At 34.6% G+C, this 22877-nt stretch overlaps 1 protein-coding gene across 7 annotated transcripts in view; it reads right to left on the reverse strand.

The window, feature by feature from the left end:
* The window catches only part of Cadm2 (cell adhesion molecule 2), a 965502-nt gene that overhangs the window by 109537 nt on the left and 833088 nt on the right, over nt 1-22877 (reverse strand). For all 7 annotated transcript variants that reach the window (XR_001781826.2, NM_001347247.1, XM_006523026.4 and 4 more), the window contains 2 exons: nt 19765-19935; nt 6655-6745 (listed from right to left, as the gene is read on the reverse strand). Coding sequence is in view for 6 of the 7 variants with exons in the window: in NM_001347247.1 (NP_001334176.1) it covers nt 6655-6745; nt 19765-19935 (262 nt within the window). In the remaining variant the exon portion in view is untranslated. The remainder of the gene's footprint in view (nt 1-6654; nt 6746-19764; nt 19936-22877) is intronic.

Raw genomic sequence — 22877 nt, forward strand, 5'->3', positions numbered from 1 at the left:
AGGGTAAGAATTTGAATAATTTCCATTTCTGATATCTTCCTAAAATTATCCATGATGGTTTTTTTTTTACCACATACACACACATAAAATATCTATCGTAATATTTGGGTAAAGATTAAAAATTGTGTATTCTCATGTCTCAAGATACTGACACATGACAGATATTTTAAGTATACGAGCCAAATGGAATGTTTTCTGCAAGTCTCATCCGTAAATGTGATGGTAAATTTTTCAGGATAGTGTCTTAAATATTGAGACATTTCATGTTAGATTTCCAGCTAAGCATTCACATAATCCTCCAAAATAATTTTTTTTTCTTTTTTAAGGAAACTGGTTTCCTGGAAAACGTTCAAGAAGTGCATATTCTCTGTGGATCTATAGCCATGGTTCTGCAGCCTCTGATGGGACTTTTACAAGACACTGGAACATTTAATTGAAAATGATTGAGTGCCCAGCACAGCACAGATGCCCAGCCTAAATAACAGCCGTGGAGATTACCGAGAGTCAGCTTCGTGTTTTACAAACAAAACCAAAATATTCAGTCTCATTTCCAAGATAACCACTTGTGTGCTTCCAGAAAGTAAATGTGTGATTAAAATTTGAAGCCATGAGATGGAAGTGAGGGACCATATGGGTTTCAGCAAGGCAAGGACAGGATAGGGCCATTTATTAGGGAAATTTGGAACTGATTTCCTAGTATTATGCCTTTGAAACTAGCCTAAGAATCAAGTGGCTGTATAGCTTTAAATCTCAGTTATTTAATTACAATAACTTACAAAATTCTGTATTTCAATCAAAGATAAATATCTACATATCTTGTGACTTCTATTATTCATACTTTTCCTATAGAAATTCCTAGGATACATATATTTATAACATGTTTTATCTTCCATTTGCTTCAGAGAGATATTTATATAATATCTAACATAAAAGATATACTCATGAAGAACGTGTTCTTTAAACTTCTTGCTTATTTTAGTTAAGCTTTCTGGCACTCCATATTTTATATTATATTAGTACTAACATTTAGGTCTATGTACAAGTTTCATATATTTACCTATACAACTATATATGTATTTATCTATAGATACCTATATCTATCACCTAGCTATATATCTTAGAATATATATATATATATATGTATATATATATATATATCAACGTGGAGTTTATATTACTACTTTGTAACTATTTGATTAACACTCAAATTGATAGTTTATGAATGCTCTCTAATTTTTGCCAGGCTCAGAACACAGAATGAACAAAATAATACAGCCATCAGTATTTTTAATATAGATTGCCATCTCAGTTCTTGTATTATCTAGATCTAGTCAGATATCTTTTAGTCTATATAGCGCATGTAAACCTTTACCCCAAGATATTTGTATGATTTAACTGTGACAACTAAACATAAGAAAGTTTGGGGATGGAAAGATGCCTTAACAGTTAGCATCAGGTCCTGCTCTTGCAGAGAATTTGGGTTCAATTCCCAGCACCAACACCCAGCAGCTGACAGCTACTTTTGTTTGTTTGTTTGTTTGTTTGTTTGATTCTCAAGACTGGGTTTCTCTGTGCAGTCCTGGCTGTCCTGGAATGCACAGCTACTTTTAATGGCAGTTCTAGGGAAATCCAAAGCCTCTGGACTCCATAGCAGCATCACTCATCTTCACACCAACTCATACACATCACACACACACATACACAAAACACACATTCATACTCAGACACACAGAAACACATACACACACTCACCCATGCACACTCACAAATGCACACTTTCAAGTGCACAGTGCATATAATCCTAATTCCTTCAAATTAATGAATTCAAAACAAAATTAAAAAGAAAGTTTGCAGAGTACTGACAAAACAACATGCTATATAACACAGATCTTGTACTTTTAAAGACACACTGGACAAGCTGTTCTGTAAGTTTGGGTTTTATAAGACTCTATGACTTCTTTCCCATTTGTTGTCATGAAAACTTGTTGACTGATAACTGTTCTTTTCATGTCACTAACAGTGCCTGGAAGGGCAGCCACTTCTGCACCTGTGGAACCAAAATTATTTATTTTCTCTTCCTAATTTTTTCAAGCTTTCTAAAATATTTTCCACACAACTGCTCGGGTATTTGTGAAGGAGACATTTCTGTGGATTCAAATTTGCCAGTAACACATTTCTCATTATTTTAAATTTTATTATTAACACTATTATTATTATTGCTGTTATTATTATTATTTTAATCCTAGAAATTATGGGTGCCCTACCAGGTTTTATTTGACTTTGTTATTGATTCATTTGTCTCTATGTTGATTTATCTGTCTCCTAGATGCTTTTTAAAATTATGAACCATTGTCCTGGAATTTGTTTATTCTGGTCAAACTCTTGCATTTGAGAGACTTAGAAGAATCTATGATCATAACTCAATTTCTGGACCTACTACAGAAGCTTACTAACAATTCAATACTAAATATGTTTTAGACTTTCGATAAGTCTTAGTTACTTTGTAGTTAATTTCTTCAACAAGAGACACTCTGTAGCGGTCATGGTAATTATGTATTTAGATGTTATTTTGTGGCAGGCATTACATATTTGTATATGTATGTATGTTTATATATACACACATATATACAAATATACACACACATATATATACATATACACATATATACCTATACACACACACACACACACACACACACACACACATACACGTGTGTGTGTGTGTAGAGTCTGACAATCCTTACATAAATTGTTTATTAGACACAAACTACATAATTTTAGAAATATAAAATGCTTCTACCAAAAGAACAAACCTGTGTAAAATGAAAGACTATGCTTCTACAATGACTGGCCAGCAAGGATCAATTAAAAACTGATGTGAGCCATGGATAATGCTGCATATTTCATGTCCTGTGGGAGAACCGTAGCATATGGGAATTTTTCTATGCTATGTGTTCATTTAGCTGTGAATCTAAAATTGTTCTAAAATCAAAGTTTAAAAGAGCAAGTTAAACTGAGTGGCTAAGAATCTGACTCAAGACAACTGAGGATGTGGATTATCAGGTCCAAGGCCAACCACCACAAAGACTTGGAACATTGTACCAGAGACATCTGACCAGAGCACTAATACTGATATGGTAGTTAATTAAAATGATTTCTGATTTGCAGGAGAAATAAAAATGTTGGTTAATAAGCTTAATAACATCTTTTATGCATTAGATGGAATGATTTGAAATTGCCAAGATAATAGACTGGTACTGTTACATCAATATCATATCTTTCCTACTTTGGTGATCAATAATTCACGGTGGTGATAACTTGCCTTCATTAACTCCTGGTTTGTTTTGCAATTTCTTCCCACTAATTGGATTGTGTAAAAATTGGCAAATGATATATGATTTGTGCTATATAAGGGGAGGCCACACCAGGCTGAAGAAACTGACTAGGTTAGAGCTGTTTTGCCTTCACTTTTTTGTCTTTGAAGAAACAATTCTATTTCCCCGGGGGATGCATTTTTACGCATGTATGTATCAGATTTCTTCATTAATTTTGGATCATATCCAGAATGTATATGTAATTGTTCCTTTCCAACACCTCACTAGTTGCTCGGTGGCATGTGATCTGTCTTTCTAACGATTAAAATCTTTCTTTTACACATAATAGGATGTTCGTCTATGTGCAATTATGCATACTAGATTTCTGCCAGGAAAAGAAGAAAAATTATAATTCCTAGAAGGTAAAATAGTAACTACAACACAAACATTGTGCTGTATACACAGAAAGATTCATCAAATCCTTTAATTATTTTCTTCTGATAGAATAAATGCCAAGTGCTCTCTTTCTCCACTAGGAAAACAATGTGTCTCACTGCTTTGTTCTTTAATGTAAATTCACAATGTCCTATACATTGGGTTAAAAGGAATGCTGATTCATTTGTCACAGCATGTAGGGGCCACCCTGCATCTTTTAAGGTCATGACTTTAATGTAATATAAAGGGTATATTTCTTCTTCCACTTTTATAAATGGAAAATGTGAAGCCTAAAAGCTGTCTGGGAATTCAGCCAAAGACAAAAGAGGGTTGCTGAATCTCTGGGGACTTGAAAGAAAAGTGGCTGGCATTAGCTTGGTTGTCGCCATAGACAAAAATTAAAACAATAGACATGTACGGTAATCTCTCTTTTAAGGAAAGAATAGAATGCCTCTATAGTAATGTCAAGTGGAACAATTTGGTCCTGGCCCAAGTTATGCAGCTGTTCTACAGGAAAATGGCAAAAGGCTCCTATCCAAAGCAGGCAAATAAGGCATGATTGTTCATAAACAGTCACTGGGGCTCTCACATTTAGAACAAGGAAAACAACATTAGCATTCTGGCCAGCAGGCTACAAACATGAGTCTCACTGCAACTTGAGCCACGCCGCAATTTTATGATTTATAGCAAAGATGGTGGTGTGATTTTAACATAAACAATGAACGTAATAAAGATGAAGTGCTCATTCTTTAGGAAATCATATGTTGGTCAAACATATGTTTAAAAGAAATAATAAAGCATGGGTTAAGAGTGTTGTTCAGGTAACATATAAGATGAAAATAAATTGTATTATCTGTTATGTATTTCTCATCCCCATTTGCTCATTAGACCTGGATCAGGTAAATAGGAAAGATAATAGGAATTAACTGTCTTGGGAAACAATTGAATGCGAAACCAATAGTGTTGCCTCTCAGTGATGCCAAAATAACAAAGTGGGGAATCAGGTGCAATAGCTGCAAAGTAATGGAGCGGAACGTAGCTGGTGATTACGAGAATAAATGACACAATTTCTGAGTGCCTAGTGGGTGCCCATGGTACCAGACTCCTCATTCTGGCTCCCACTCTTTTGAATCTGTTTTAAAACCATCTTCTGCCTCCCTATGCTTTAATTCATCCCATATTTTGAAATCATTCTACAATTTACTTCTCATCTCTTTTCCACTCTTTAGGCTTCATCTTCTGAAGTGAGTGGGCTTCCCATGAGTGATTCTATTCTTTCCTCAGTGATGAACTTTCTGATGGATGCTTATCAATTTTCCCTCTCTTCTCTGTGCTCTAGCAAAGACCATTCTCTTGATGAACTTGAAATTTTCTTTCGAAAGGAATCAAATGGATTCTTTCCAGTCTTCCCTTGTTTTATAATCCTGCCTGTCTCATCTGACACTATTGTAGATATTGTTTAAAACACAGAGATCTACAAGTTTAATCTTCTTCAGAAAGGTTAATGCCTTCATATATTGGAAATGATACTTTGAAATGGGGAGGAGTGCACAGATTTTGATACAAATTCGGAAGAACAAAGAAAGCAGCATTCTAAACGGGAAAAAAAGGCATCAAGGATGTTGACTCTAACTTTACTGTTACTATCGTGGGAGTTTATATGGAAAGAAAACAAATAAGAATCCCCGGTGGTATGCCTATAGTACAAGAAAATGAATTAAAACATATTTTGTAAAATAATACTAGCATATCTGTTATTACACTGGGATGAACAAGGGTAAATGCCAAACATGACTGTTTTAACACATTACTGGCCTACGAATTAAAATTCAAAGATACCACATGGATTGTGATATTTTAAAAATATTTGGGCATAAACTCTTGCTGCATTTTTCAGTTAAGGATTATTTTGGCGAGCATTATATAAATGTAAATAGACAAACCAGCCTACCTAGGATGACAACTGTCTGTCTCTCCTAGGCCTGTTCCTCTTTCTGAACAACTGGGGCCTCAACTCCAGTGATGAAATCACCCTGAGCCTCATTCTTGAATTTACAGAGTAAATCCGACTAAGAGAGTGGCAATTCAGATTCAGCAGCTGAGGTACCAAAGAGTAGACAGAAGTCTCTAAGCTTTGGATAAGGCTGAAGTGTGAGCAAATCCTGCCTCACCACAATAAAACCTTTGTGACTAAGAAAAGAAAAATAACTCAGTTTTCTGAGATTAAATTTTCCCTCCTGTCACATAAAGAAACTTTCTTATTTCCTTTTTCTGTTTGCATACTGTCATTCATCAGCATCCTCTGGGAAAGATTAGTCAGTATCTTCTGAGAAAGATGGAATTTTCAATTTGTTAAACTTACTAAGACTTTGTGTTTTTCAATAAAATAAGAGATTATTGCACTGTGGAGTCATCTTAATGCAAGAATTGATATTGTATCCAAGCTTATTTCTACAGAACTGAATCCCAGAGATTCATTGAGGCTGACTTGTTGACTCATTTCTAAAAGAGGTGAGGCATGTTTCCTAGAATGAGACTCCCGTAACTTCCACAATTCATTATTTCTATAAATAAAATGTCTCTATCGCTGGATGGAAGAGATGGCGTGGCTTAAGATATTCAACAGACTAATGTATTGCATTTAAGCAAATTGCCTTCATGTCTATGAATTTCAGACCTCACTGTGCCCAAAATTAGATCATTTGATTGTGTACCTCATATTTATATTCTAAATTTATACACATGAATTTTACAGAAATTTGAATGAGGAAGAGGTAAATGCAAAGGCCCCTATTCACTTGTTTGACAAGAGAAGGTTCAAAATGTAGATGTCTACAGTTTCACACTGCGATTAAAGATTGATTTACGTAAGAATAAAATGTTTATCATTCATTCAATCACTTACAGTGGTTTTCCTTTAGATTCACAGGTCAACGTTAAAGCCTGCCCTTCTTGTGGAAAAGGAGTCGATGGTATAATCTTAACTGATGGTGTATCTGGAAAAAAATAGAAAATTCGTCAATCACATAGAAGGATACATTTTATAATTGAATCACCTATGTTCAGCACCTTTTGTGTTCCATATATATATGTATATATATATATATATATAGAGAGAGAGAGAGAGAGAAGGCTGCTACCCTCTCATCTGTGCAATTTAACAAAAATATCTGAATACTGTAGGAGTACCTCTGAAATCTGAATTTAAATGTGACATTGCAAAAAAAAAAGTGGTTCAGATGAATATCAAGTATTTCACACCATTGTTTCTTCAACTATTTATAGATAGCTATGAATACTCTTATTGTGGACTGACTGCACTCATGTGCATTTGAATAACAACACTTTCATTGTCACAGGACTGCTAGGGACTCACAATAAGGAACCCCCAATGAACTCAGGATAAACTACTGTCTCAGAAGCATTATGCAGAATCCGTTTGAAGAGGCAGCCCTGCCGCTCTGAGCACACGCTGCTTTTCTTCAAGCACAGTGGACAAAACACATTAAATAGCTACTTGTCATAGTCCTGGAAGATAACATCTGGTTCCGCATGCAATGATATAATTGTCAAATATGGTAATAGTCTCACTTTTAATAAAATCAACACTTGTGAAAATAGACTAAAAGAACAAACAAAACCAGTACACCTAGGTTTAAAAATCGCATGGTACATTATATCTGAATATTTTTATTCAGAAAGAGAGAAAAGAAACAGGGAAAAAATCCAAAGCAACACACAATGTACATGTCCCTTGCAGTATCGGTCAGCTTTTATTTTGGTTCTCCTGTCCAGAATTATACTGTGCACATTAAACACAATAGCTCTGACCTCACAGACTAATTGTTCTCCCTCCCACTTAGACTTAATAGAAGAATAGAGCACATACGGTGTCATCTTAATACCCTGCCTTGGAAACAGGCTCAGGTAGCATCATTAATCCTGAAATATGTAACTTAGTTGTTTTCCTTAAAACATAGTATTACAATTTCTCTAATATATAACAATAATCTTGTAGATGATCTTATATGTCGAAATTATTTCTGTTTCAAATATCTATTTTCTCAATCCTGTAAACAAGGCAATACATAGGAAATAATAAAACATATAAGAGATGATTGGGAAAAGATAGATGTTTATCGTCTCAGCATCTGTGATACACAGACAAGAGTGGTACAGGTTATAGTCTTGCGGAATAGTGATTCCAGGGCTGGGGCTGCATATTAGTATCAGAACAATTGCCTAGCACATACAAGGCCCTGAACTCAATTCCTGTCATCAAACACAAAATATATGACGTAAGGATAGTTACGTCACAAATATTTGTCTGGTTACAAGTAGGCTGCCCATGCTCATCACAGTAAATTATTATATCATAAAATGTCTCTGAGGAAATCATACATTAGAAAAAAATATAAAAACGTCATTGTACTTCTTAGATAATGTAAGAAATTTAAATATAGTTTATTAATTTTAAATAAGAAGACATTTATGGAATAATTTGTTGACTGGTGTTATAATGTAATTTATTCAACTATCAGGGAAATGCAGATAACTATGTAGTGTCATAGTTATGACCCAGGGCTATTTTAATCAAATTGAAGCTTACTGTATTTTCACATTCTGCCTTTATACACTGCATCATATTTATAAAAGCAAATTCATTTCTAGTGGGAAAAATGGAAAGCAATATGCAGAAAAGTTTGTTCCTAGGAAATATGTTTAATTTGTTTTACTCTAAGGTGTCTATCGAATTTGGTGTAAGAGTATTCTAGAACTTTCTTCAACAAGGATTTAGTATTATATTAACATTTACATTGGAAGACTGAATAAAGCAGATTGATCTCCAAATGTGGATGGGTCACATTCAGTTGGATTCCTAAAGAGAATAAAGGAGTAATCCTACCTTAAACATCAGAAGAGTCTGAGTTTTCTTTGTTTCCAATTTGCTAAAATTTGCATCTAGAATATACTTCAAATGTCAGCTATTTAAAGCTTGGATAAAAGCCTGTGATAACTTTGGGACATGACAGAAACATCAGAAGAAAAGATATACTGGAAAGAAGTTATATAGCTGGGACATGCTTTTGGATACCAGGACACAGTCCCCTGCCACCCACCTCTGCGTACTGGCTATCCTGAGTGGGAGAAACCCTGGAAATATTTGGCTATAATATACTGTGACTATCTCAGAACTAGAATAGACACAGTTTTTCATAAATCCTAAACCTAGAAACTTTGAAGTAGAGGAAATGAGAAACATTTGGTTCTGCAGCCATTACACTTAGGCTAAAGACAAACATGCCCGTGGCTCTATAGTCTGTGCATTGCTGGCTTACTCTATGTAATCTTGGACTCATCACCTTTGACAATTTCAGGAACAATTCTCTGAAGTGATTCTCTTTTTCTACTTCTATATCGTACATTCTGATTTTCCAGGTGGTTCAGAATCATACAGTGATCCAGGACTCTTACTGAATCCCTCAGCTTTCCCAATTGGTCTCGGCAAGATATTTGTAAGAATCATGCTGGTGGTCAATACTTTTTTTTTAAAAGATCTTTCTTAGAGTCACAAAGAATAATGTGTAAAGTATAACGTATCTGTAGGATATTTGCCAATTCAATTAAGAGCTTGGTTCGGTATTGTGTCTTGGACCAAGTGGAAGGGTAGAAGTACCAGTTTCCTGAGATTTCTGTCCTACTAAGATTGCAATATATATTTATTTAGAAAAGCAATATTCCTTTGAGCATAACTTAAGGTGTGTGAATATGTGGGAAAGAATTTTCCCTTATATTATTTCTTTTATTTGAAAAATTCTGTGTTTCATTCATTAAGAGTATAATATAATAGCATGGCTGAAACAGAATCATGAAAAAAGTCATTCATCTTAAAATAAAAATTCATAAAGTTGGATTAATTTGTGAAGTAAGGATATTCTCTCTTCAATTTGATAAAAGTCAAAGTGAAAACATTGATCCAGTGGAATGGATTTTCTGTATGTGTAAGAAAGATTTTACAGAGGAGCTGTTACAAAACTACTGTGAAACCACATAACAGACAACTTCAAAGCACAACCCTTGAACTATTCAATGTTAGTGGTTCAGCAACATCAATCCATACTGAGTTTTGTAGGATAACGAGTTGACCCTTTGAATCAAGTATTTTACCTATCTATTCCTTTATTCTTATTATTGTCTTTAATCTTTTTTTTTTAAATTCAGTTGTTATTCCCCTCCATGTCTGCCCTCAGACAGTTCCTCATCTCATTCCTCCACTCCTCCTCAAAGAGGATGTCCCCATCCCCCTTTCCCCCCTCCCCACTCCATCAGGCCTCCTCATTCCCTGAGGCCTCAAGACTCTCAAGGTTTAGGTATGTCTTCTCTCATTGAGGTCAAACCTACTTTGTTCCTTCTATAGTTAAAAAATAAATAAAAATTTGAATTTGTATACTGATAACATTTTCCTGTTAGTGATGTTGGACAAGCCATGAAAGAAACTCCTAATATGTAAATCCATGCCATATAATATATTGGCTGAACAAAGATACTCTGTACTGTAGAGCCAGAGTCAATTATATTGTTCAAGGTTATCCATACTGTTCAGGTGTTTCATTAAATATTTTGATAAAATTATTTGTTAACAAAAGTATTTCCTCTGATTATTCACAAATTATGTACTCATAAAAATCATCTACATGTTTCCTAACACAGGACATGGTATTAGTATACTTTTATCGGTTATTTTAAGTAAATTATAACAATGTAACATAATATCATTGTTCTTTGTAATGTCTTTCACTTTTCAATTTTATCTCTAACTTTTATTACAGGATACTTATTGTGGCTTTCAGAAACCACGCTAATGATATCAGAGATCATTTCTTTCTTATGAATAAATGTATCATTTCTTTTTTATGAATAAATGTGACTATAATTCCTGGAACTCATTTAAATGCCTTCTTGGTAAATTAACAAGTTTTGGGAATGTCCTTTTTAACTTAAGTTTTGAGAACACTACTCTGTTATAAAAATCAAAGTTTTTTATTAAACTATCTTCTAATAAAAATAAACACTGACCAAATACTTGGCACATAATTTTCCTTGATGTATGTACTCCATTGTATATATCCTATATATACTTGTTCTCTGAAACCTTTTGGAAAGCACAAAAGGAATGCTGGAGATTCCTTTGAGTGGGAAACACTGGGTCCAATGTATAGAGTCAACAACTACAATAGCATGCAAGGAAAGTTCTGTTGTTCTCCCTGTGTATTGTTACAAAACAAAGATTTAGAAGGAGCAAATCCCCAAAGTAACACAATCGATGCAGTGTCTATCGCACCTGATCAAACCAAATGCTTTAATGCATTTGTATTTCTCCTTTTCTCTTAGATTACCCAAGGGATCAACACTTCCATGGATGCCTTGTCTTTTGTTCTGGGTTATTTACTGCTCTAGGAAATCAACTCATTACCCCTCTACCTCAGTTAGAACACAGTTTAAGGTGTCCTTTGTGATTTGCATGTTGCAAAGCCTGTCTGTTGATGTTGATGAATTATGTGCACAGCTGTTCTGTGTGGCTCATTCTTTACTTCCCATTGCTTCTCTTCACGTTATTATTTTTGTTGACAGATGGAAGAAGCCTTTTAATCTGCACCCCCTTTTTTTCTCATTGATTAGAAGAGTGCTTTTCCTGACAATTAAATAAAATGGTTTATTTATTTTTATTTTATATTTTGTGTGTTTTGCATGTATGCATGTGTATGCAACACGCGTGTATGACATAGGATTCTTGGAGGCAGCAGAGGGCATTGGAACCTTTGGAAGTGAAGTTAAAGACTGCTGTGAGCCACTCTATGAAACTTAAAAAAGAAAGAGTAGATTTGATTGAAGTAACTGGAAATTATTGACTGCACAATTTCTGAGAAAGAGAACAGTGCAAAATCATGTTCTAGGAAGATACGTATTCAAAGCACCATATGTCAGGTTAGGGAATTTGGGGATTATAAAACATATAGTAAGAAATCATCTTGCATTTTTAAGTGAGCAGTAGGATCAGAACAAATACTCAGATGTCATGCTTGTAGATGGTCAAAGTGACTAGATTAAGGGAACCATAGGAGCACTGTGCTCTTATCGTGAGGCTGAGTGAAGAGAAAGATCTGAAGGAGAAGCCAAGGGAAGCCAGACAAGGAGTGCATCATCATTTTCTTCCTTATAATTCATATGCTTTATGATTATGAATGCCAGAGCATAGGATTGCAAATACATCTATCAAAATACCATTTTTAAAAAACACTGTTTTATGATTTGTGTTTTTTTTCTTGAAAGGTCTTACCAAACAGCAATGCAAAATTTAATTTTAAAAATAGATTTAAGCAGTACTACCTTGCACTTACACTATGGAAGCATTAAACCCTTTTAAAGTATATGACATGTTACAGATTTATGCTTTTGCTATGCTTTCTGTATTTTATAAAATGCTGCTGCGTCAGCATCCTAGGAATTACTGCACCATTAACTCATCAATTATGTTCCCTACCATGATTAAAAGATCTAATAGGATTAGAAGAGGAAAGTATGATGACATCATCAAGAGCAGTGCTGCTGAATACATATGTGGCTATTTAAATTTGATGTAAAATAAATTGTAAGTGTGTTTTCTTGTTACAAGATCCATATCTCAACTGCTGAGCAGTCATACCATTATCTGGTTGGCGACTCCATATTGAGGACTAAAATACTCTGTCAACATGAAAGTGGTGGAGCATGAGTGACATCGGTCATTATTGTCTCTTGATCCTGATTCATTCAGAATATTTTGTTTTTGTAGAAGTTTAAAGACATCATTATGTACCTATATCATTTTTAAACATTATACGTATCTGACTCCACTATCTCTGCATTTGTTTGCTTTGTGCTGTTTTGTTTTGTTTAATCTAAGCTGAGGATTTAGAACCTTTGCATGGTCACACACAAGACAGAAGTAGCGAGGGAGAATAGAGATGGCAGAAATGCAGAGATAACCACCAAAGATTCCTGACTGCTTTTAATTTATGATTGCAGTTACGTATTAAAATATTTTAAATTAATTGAAAAAGACATTACTTTCTGTGTCTTGTATAATATGTATGTATTTTACTCTTTTGCTAATAATTTTTCTTCTTTATGTGTTTAATTTCCATACTTAAAAGAAATTAAAACATTTCAAATAACTCATTTTGGGTCATTCTGTGAGGAAGGCACCTGTCATTCTATTTCTCAATAAAGCCCTTGCATTTAGGCAGTGGGGAGTGCTTTTGTGGAGTACTTGTTTCTCCTGTGGAGTCTCTGGGTTCTCCCTCAACCAGAAGAATTAAAACTGAATCCTTTTCAATAAGCTGTCATTAGAATAAAACATTTTCAAAGACAACATTCTTATCTTATAATAATAATTTCTCATTTTCAAAATTTATATTTTTTTTATTACCTCACTCAGGTTATTTTCTAATTACATCCATTTGCCAAAGAATTTCATGAAATCATTGTTTTTAATAGCTGAGTAGTACTCCATTGTGTAAAGGCACCACATTTTCTGTATCCATTCCTCTGTTGAGGGACATCTGGGGTGTTTCCAGCTTCTAGCTATTAGAAACAGTGCTGTTGTGAACATAGTGGAGCATGTATCCTTATTACATGTTGGAGCATTGTTTTTAAAGGTAATTGGATGGGTATATAGATTGACTTCATAAAACAAAAGAAATAATGGTCAATTACATAAGATATAGTGATAATTTGAATTATCACATTTAGAATAAGACTTGATCATTCAATCACTTTAAATAATTTAATACAAAAAAGAGTAGGCAGAATATGTCTATCAATTATGTTGGAAAAATGACCTAATAATCTAATCAGAAAAATATATCTGTAATATATCTGTTAGTTTACTTCAGGTAAACTAACATAGACGTAGCTTCCTAGAAAATAGAATCCTGGTAGGCTTCTGAATAGAGGTCTTGCATTAGTTGTCTTTGTTCATATGATACTTAGATGGCCAGTACTCCTCAAAGGAGATGTTAGTTGAACGAGATATACTGTTTTTAAATCCATGCAGCATATAGGCCTGTCTTTCCTGTAACCCTACAAAGTCTGAAACAACCACATTTTCTAAAATTAGTGAGAAATTTGTAGAAACACAATTGTTAACATTCATAGGAGGTGATATGAAGTAAATTTAGGCTTTAGAAACACATGGGTTTGTGCAAGATGGACTCATAAGGTTGAGTTTCCATTAACATTATTTACATTTTCATTGTATTTATGCATATGTCTCTATGTTATGTGGGTGGGTCAGATGCAGTAAAGGGCACTGGGTCCCTGGAGTTACTGGGAGCTTAGAACTAACTGGTGGGGAAGTGCTTGGATTCGAACTCATGTCCTTTGCACACACAGCACATGCTCTTAACTACTCTGCTCTCCAGTCTGTGGATTTTTAATGGTTGTTTAGTCTTAAAGAGAAGAGTCAATTGAAAAGCGTATTGAATGAAAAATAATCTCTGTTTGCATTTGGTAATATTTTTGTTCTATATGTACCCAAGAGAAACAGAGTACATAAACAACAGAGTTGGTAATTCTCAAGCATGCAAATATTGAATCTCTACTATAATAATCAGAATTGTATCTGTATTTAATCAGTTCATGAGAACAAATGCTGAAGTGTGTTACATGGTTGATAAATGTAGGAAAATTTATAATATTGAGTTTTGTTCCTCCAGCCCAAAGTAATTTTTCCGTGATTTTAACAACAGAATCACCATAGAAACACTTTGGTTCATTTTACAATGTAAGATATTAAGAGGGACATGCAGTATCTCTATTAATCATTGTCCACCTAACGAGATTGGAAATACAAGTATCCAAATGTATAGGACAGGAATAGAAATTGGCCATTAATTCATTATAGAGATATTTCATTTAAAAATAATAATGTGTTTTGTCCTATTTTAAATGAATTTGGTGCATACATTTTCATTCATAACTAACTTAACTGATCTCATTTTAAAACAGTGCTATCATTAAGAAAGTCTGAAGCTCCCTCTTGCCTTCCCTTCTCTTCTAAAGCTCTTTCTTCCCCAATCCCTCATCTCTCTGGTCCTTCTCTCTCCTCTCCTCCTCTCTTTTCTCTCCTCTCCTCTCCCCTCCTCCCTTCCACTCCCCTTCCTCCCCCCTTCCCCCTCCCCTCTCCCCTCTCCTCTCCTTCCCCCTCCCCTCCCCCTCTCATCTTTCTCTCCTCCTCTCTCTCCCCTCCTCTCTCTCCTCTCCTCTCTTCTCTCCTCTCTCCTCTCCCCTCCCTCTCCCCTCTCCTCCCCTTCCCCCTCCCCTCCCCCTCTCATCTTTCTCTCCTCCTCTCTCTCCCCTCCTCTCTCTCCCCTCCTCTCTCTCCCCTCTTCTCTCTTCTCTCTCCTCTCCTCCCTCTCCCCTCCCTCTCCCCTCCCCTCTCCTCTCCTCTCCTCTTCTTCCCCTCCTCACTCCCTTCGCCTCTCCTCTTCTCTCCCCACCTCTTCCCTTCCTTTACTTACCACCTTCCATTATTACTGGGATAAATGTTTGGGTCCAAATGGAACACCCACGTCATGAGCTGTTTTAATTATGTTATCTGTTGCTTAAACATTAATGATGTACATTTTGTAACAATAAGTTTATAGGTGAAACATTACACTCCAATACAAGAATAAAATAAATTTGAAGGATCAATTACAAGATTATGTGACTTGGTGGGGAAATTATATAATGTATTTTGAAACATGAAGATATTTTACAATTGCAGACTCTAATTTTCATCTTACTCTGTTGTCTCATAAAAATAACATTACTCTGACATTTCCAATTTTTCCTTGTGTTTTTCATTTTCAATAAGAGTTACATTTTAATATAATTATGTAAATGCAATGTCGTGTACAGAAAATAGTTGTTTTGCTTTTCTTCTATCCTGTGTACTGTGCAGAGTTTTCTGTTGGTGTACATACTTTATTCCTGCTGACCATTGAATAAAATCTGACTCATACAATCTGCTTTCCTAAGAATTAAGTCAGAATAAATAAAAAGGTTTGTTTCAAAGAGAAACGTAAAATGATAGGAAGATGAACAAGTCTTCACCTATCAAATGGAACTGCCCTTTATACTCTTCAGTTGAGAAGTACTCTCTTACCTGATACATACAACTTGAAAGCATTTATGGTTGACAGGAATTAAAAATCTGTCTTTCTATTCTTAAATTGCAGGTAAAAAGATTATCTTTTATCAAAATGGCAGTATTTAAATTAATGATTAATACTTCATAAAAACTAAATGTTGCTCTGATATAGTTCATAGGAATAATCACTTTTAAATTGTGCATCGTGAGGATACAGAGTTGAAGCTCCTCTTTGTAACCTATTTTACGATGTTTTTTTTCATTATGTTCCTTTGTGTGTGTATGTGCTCTCCAATTTCCTACAAATCTGGCAACAGGATATATTTTTGCCTTGTGCAGTTATTATTATATACATTATTTTAAAATGCATATGTTCTCTTTTCATGCACTACAGAAAATACTGATAGCTCTTCTAAGTGTTTCTCTATTTGAACCATTCCTGTGGTCATCCATTATGAGAATATTAGTATAGCACTGGAATATCCTTAATTTACTAATCACTATATTTCTCCCCTTTGCCAAAACTGTTTTCTTTCTTTCACTATTTGAAAATGTAGTGACTCAATACATCACATCAATTATACATGAACACCTGTGTGGGGTGAGTATCTTGAGTTTCTATGTGAAATATATAGACATTTTGGCATAGCCCTTTGGAGTTTATGAAGACTGAATTAGCTGACGTCATTGCTCTAATTTTAATATTGACTGTAGCTCTCTCTCATTACTGGACTTATTTCATCTCTGGGGAACATTCTGCATCCTTAAAGGAACATTGCACATCACTGTCAGCTGGTTTTAGTTACTCCATATATTTGAATGATGGTATATTAGATTCTAAGAAAGATAATTTAGATTGATCTAGTTTCTGCTTCTGGACACTTATAAATTAATCCACAATAAAATGAAAAGGTGTTTTTAATTCATCAGTCAATATGAGTATGAACACTTTCGTGTAAAACTTTGTAAAAGTTAAAGAACTCAGTTACTACCATCCATGTAGTTTTGCAAACAGTACATATTAATATGGAACATATAAAAAAGAACAATAAGTGGCTAGGGTTATTTTAGCACCATTCTGAATTTCGAAGGAAGTAAAAACGAGCTTGGCAGTAAACATTTGAAACTAACAGCTAAGCTGAAATATTTACTACTCTAATAAGAATTCTTATAGTAAGGACAGCAAAATTGTTCTGTAACTTTTGCATGAACATGCTCAAAGCAAGGTCAATGCAAAACTGAAATGACATAAGAGAAGGCAGAATACCCAGCTGTTGGAAGATTAGCCTGGTTAGTGTGTCTTATAATAACAAATCTAGTTATTATAACTAGTTAATATGCTGTAAAATTTCTATTTTCAAAGTCAAGTTATTGAAATTCCCATTCCTGATATAATCCTATCCTTGACAGCACCAAATCCTGAACCTTCTTTCAAAGAAATAGCCAAAAACCTGCCTTGGTTTTTCATGCAAGTAATGTGTTCCTCTGTGCCTTATTTTATTATCTGTGTGCATGTGTGCATGTGCGTTTTTGCGTGTCTGTGCGTTTGAAGGCATTCTCACATGTACATACCCCTGGGCAGGCCAAAGGTAGGTTTCTGCATGTCTCTTACACTTCATACATTGCCTCTCATTGAGTTCAAAGCTCTCAGATTAATCTTTCTACAGCAAGCCTGCAGAAGCTGCCTGCCTTTGCTTTCTCAGCATCAGGGAAGATGCCCACGGCTGTGCTTGCCTTTCATGTGGACATTGGGCAATCCAAAGGCACATCTTCATGCTTGAGCAGTAAACATCCACTGAGGCAAATTCCCAGACCAATAGACCTGATTTGATTCAACACATTCTTTCTTTTCATAACTAAACTCAACAGCTCATCTGTCGAATCATATCCTCCTTAAGCACAGAAAACTAAATAAAGTCAAAATACTTCACTGTCTGAAGAGCCTTTCCCGTATGGTGTTTCTCAACAATTATTATGATTCACTTCCCATTAATTTTTTTCATTTTATGCTGGAATTATAGTTAAGTAAATGACAAATATCATTCCAAATACTATTACCTTACATAGAACATATATATTTAAAATTTTCAACTATTGCAATGGCAATATTGGTTTTCTAAATGTACCAATTGGCTCTATTTCCTGTAAGTTGAAAATTTGCGACCAAATAAGCAATATAATGGGATGGTCACTGTCATTCATTTGAAATATTTTAAATGGCACAAACTTGATTTATATTGTCTCCAGCTCATAGGAATTAACTGTCTAGTTTATAATCAAATCGGCATGGGAATTGATTCTTTGGTTTATAATCAGTCTAAGCACTTTCAGTAGGCTACATAAAAACATTTATATGTAAATGCTAAAGCTAGAAATAATATTCATATGGTCATTATGTATACTTGTGTCAGAATCTGCTTTAAGGAAAGGATTGGGAAAATCTAATAAAACTAATCTAATACAATGCAAATTGCTTAGAAATTGCAATAGTTTCAGACACATCTCTCGTAGTTTATCCTAATGCTCTTTATTCTGCACCACTGCATTCTAGTATGGTCTTTCTGTTTGCCTTGCTTTTTCTAGAAGTAACTGGCACAGGTGTGCTCCTAATTCAGGGCTTCATGTCATCAGTTCCTCAGCACTATATGTAAGGTCATCCAAGCTGATTTTACCACTGTCTTCATCTTCCCAGCATCTCCTCGACTTACTTGGCTTGCATAGTAACTGCCCCTCATTGTCACGTTGCCTGCAGAGATTACTTCTGTTCACGTCCTTTCACTGACATCTAGAAGAGCTTTTGTAAGGTAAAGGATTTTATAGTGGTGATGGTGTGAGGTTGTGGTGGTCATGAAAACTGGGGACAAGTAGGTTTGCTACGGTTTTGTTCTTTTGGTATTTCTTTGTATGGCCTGGACCCTAAACCATGGCTGCTATATATGAACAACCAACACATCATTGAGTAATAAATAAAAGCAGAATGCAATGAGGCATATTAGAACAGTGGAGTTCAAGGTTCAGCATTCTAAGGTTTTATGTAATTATACCTCCCACACAATTCCTAGTTCAAGTTTTAATACCATTCCAAAAAAAAAAAAAAAAGCAACCACAAAATTAACTTTTATTGTATCAAGGAGTTTAAATCACGAAACTCAGAAAATGTATTTTTTTTTTTAAATCTTTTTCACTAAACCCTTTTCCTCTTGGCTTATATATTTCAGTTCACTCAGCTTCATTTTAGTAAATATGTACCGCTATGACTTTTGCAAGTAAGAGATTATCAAGGTATCATTTACTAGCAATTGACTTATCCCCTCTGAACTTCACAGTTACCTATGCAACTATAACTAGGGACACTGATTTCACATCAAGCTGTGTGAGATGATGATCTGAAAGCTTCGGCACTGCCCCCCATACGCGAGCATCACTCAGGTAGCATTGTGCCTGTAAATGTAAATGGTAATTACGGCTGTAGTGGAGGTGCCCTTGCATTCAAACAGACTAAAATATATCAGGCAGAAGGATAAAAACAAGGAAAAAGGTTGCAAATGCCTAAGTTGTTTTGATGTAACGCTACTGTTCTCCTGAACCCTTTCCTGCATATAGGAACATCACGCTACAGCTCCAACCATAATTAAACTCTGAGGTGTCTTTTATCTTCCTTCCCTTTTAGGACTCAGACTCTGATAAGGCACTATTGCCATTGAATATAATTGAGACTAAAGATGGTAAGTTTTGGGCACATTTGCTGAAACTTTATGTCAAATTAAAATCTGATTTATATACAAATTAAAAAAAAAAGAAATTGTACATATAAAGGTTATGGGGGCTGTGTTTACTTACAGTGAATTTCTAGCACCTGCATGGCTACCTGAGGGGTGGCATTGAGGGACTCATGGTCTACTCTGCAGATGACCGCCACTCCATCATCGCTACGGTCCACTCGGAAATCCAGCGTGCTGCTAACGGTGAAGGTCTTTCGGTTAGCATCCTCCTCTTTCAAGTACTTCACATCTGAAAAATACAAGTTGTAGAAAACTTGTGACATTTTCCACAACCCATCATCCTCCAGTCACAAGTTACTAAAAAAACGATCACCTCCAACTGGTGTCAGTTTTTAAAGAGCCAATCTCTGAATTTACTGGTAGAATTGTAAATCAACAATAGGAAAGAATAAGACAAGAAGAATACTTTGTATGTTGTCCATAAAATTATGCTTATGGATGCGTTCATAATTTGAGACATAGGCAACAAAATTGCTTCAGTTTGATAACAAAAATACAACTCCAAAAATTAATTATTAAGACATGTAGAGAATTAAAAATGAACGAGTATTGGCTGTGTAGCATTTTATATCTGCTTTGAAACTTACCTAGGTTACAATCAGGCCCATGTTTTTCTGTTCTCACCCTACAAAGTATCAATTAACAGAGGTAGTCTCTCCTTCAGCTTCTGTTTACCTTTCTCTAAAACTTTTTGCAAATTCTCTTAGCTGTAAACACACTTTCAGAGTATGTTCCTTACTACCGGTTTATTACTTAGAGTGTGAAATGTGTGTATGCTCTAGTTTTCACTCAAACAACACGAGGAAAAAAATTTATATTCTACAAAATATTTGACAGTGAAAAGTAACCACCATTAGATGGAAAAGGAAAAAAATTAAATGTTGAAAAAATTCAACATGTATTTGCTTTGAAATTTGCATGGAGAAAATTTCTTCTCTTGGTTTTAAGAACTCATTTCAACATAAATAAAAGTATTTCGCTCAAGCTGTTAATTCATTTTTTGGTTTTTAATCTTAGTTTTATATTAAGTCCGGTATGTTGTAAAATGGTCCCTTTGGAATTGTTTTGTGTTGAAGGAAAGCTTATCGATATATTCACTTAATCCATATTTTTTTTTTTTAGGTATTGGAGAAGGTAGAATCATACAATAACCTAAAGTCAATATGCCATTACAGCAAGATTTTATGTGCATATGAAAGGAGAACACGTCCTGCGTTCTCTCTACACATTCTTTGTTTTCCTTTCTTCTTTTCAATTTTTACTGGATATTTTATTTATTTACATTTCAAATGCTATCCCCTTTCCTTTCAACCATCCAGGAAACAATGATTTCGAGAATCAAGTTTGTCACTAAAGTTATGGAAGTTACAGTAACATACAGCTTGTTAAGGGAAATTGGTTGCTTCCTAGCCAAAAGAATGGCATTTATGCCTGGTAGGAAAATGTCATTGCCTTCTCCCTGAAGAGTTAATCCAACTGGGATGGTCAGTCATCTGGCCATGACCAAATCTCACCAAAACAAGTTCATCTGAAGTCATGCTTAAGATACAAGTGAGAATAAAATTATGCTTTCTGAGAGTTTCTGCTCCCAAGCATACTCCGAATGAACCTTTCTTAGTGGTGTTGTATTTTACCACCATTCTGTGTCTTTGTTTGTTCAAAATAAAATAGATTTTCTTCTCTTTCTCATCAGTCTCTGTGTGTGTAACCTTGTGTCCCTGTCTCTGTGTCTCTGTCTCTCTCTGTCTCTCTCTTTCTCTCTCTGTCTCTCTCTGTCTCTCTCTGTGTCTCTGTCTCTGTCTCTCTCTCTCTCTCTTTTTCCTCTCTCTCTCTCAGATAGTAGCAACTGATGCTTTGGTCTTTTACGCTCTCTGATGCTTCCCTCCCCTACCATGACCCACCTCATGTCAGACCGTCAGGCCTGAGTAATTCAACTGGTATGGTTTTTCATCTCTCTTAACCTCCTACCTATGAATCTATCATAAATATCATCTAAAATGCAACCTCAGTGGTCTTGTGGTCTGTGAATTTCATTCATGAGACGAGAAGCTGAAAGCCAGAACTGCAGGGCAGTTTTGATAGCCTTCTAGTTCTGAGGATTTCTAGTTCCCGAGAAAGACTCTGATGTTTCCAAATATTCTTAGGCAGTATAATCCATTACTGTGTCCTCAACAATTACATTTTAAAAATATGTAAAATATGTTTAGACCAAGCAGCAGATTTCTCTACTTTTTAACTGTTTGAAAATATTGTACACATAAAATAGTACAAGACTTGATGTGCTATGTTCACTAAACTTTGAGTTTTACTTATTTCTGGAGAAAGACATGTTAGTAAGTGATAGAGGTACGCAGTTGTAACATATTTTGTTTTGAAAGTTATAAGTGTTTTGTGCTCACATGAAAAACTCAAGATTTTTAACATGCAAACATACACACATACACATACACACACACACACCAAAGTCTTATGACTCCTAGACATGTGTGGAGAATAAAAAATATATAATAGTTTGAAGTAGCAACACTGTCTTCTAATTATAAATTTAGGGTACCATGGCAAGTGAATTACTTTTCATAAATGAATCTCATGAATATCATTTCTGCTTCTATTGAAGCATTTAAAGTATTTTTGCATTTAAAGCTAATACAATTTCAGTTAAAATATAAGAAAATAAATGAAATGACAACTTTTCAGTCAAATTTTAGCAGGATAATACAGATGTGTACAGATGTGTTTATGACTATTTAGTGACATTAAATATTTATGAGACACTTTTAGTTTTTATTATCTTAGAGGTTTTTACATGGATGTCACCTACTTTCAGATTTTATTTCCCACCCTGTCAATCAGTGTCCAATGGCTACTGATTCCTAGCTCTGAGTAGTAACAAAGTAAGACAATTTAGACTTGACAATTTTTATAATTATAATACACAACATTTGAAAAAAATTTCTAAGCATTGTAAATTATTTTAACTGAACAACAGATGCATTTTTAAAATTCACACATCTGTCTCATCTGGTTGATTTCTTTACAAAATATTATTAATGTACTATTAATTTGTAATAAGTTTGAATGTAATTGCACATAACAAAATTTTACTGAGAATCATTCAAATAAAAAAGACAATATAATAATATATGGATTTTAATAATTGTATATATTGTT

Source organism: Mus musculus, chromosome 16 (genome assembly GCF_000001635.26).
Source record: "Mus musculus strain C57BL/6J chromosome 16, GRCm38.p6 C57BL/6J".
Classification (NCBI taxonomy): domain Eukaryota; kingdom Metazoa; phylum Chordata; class Mammalia; order Rodentia; family Muridae; genus Mus; species Mus musculus.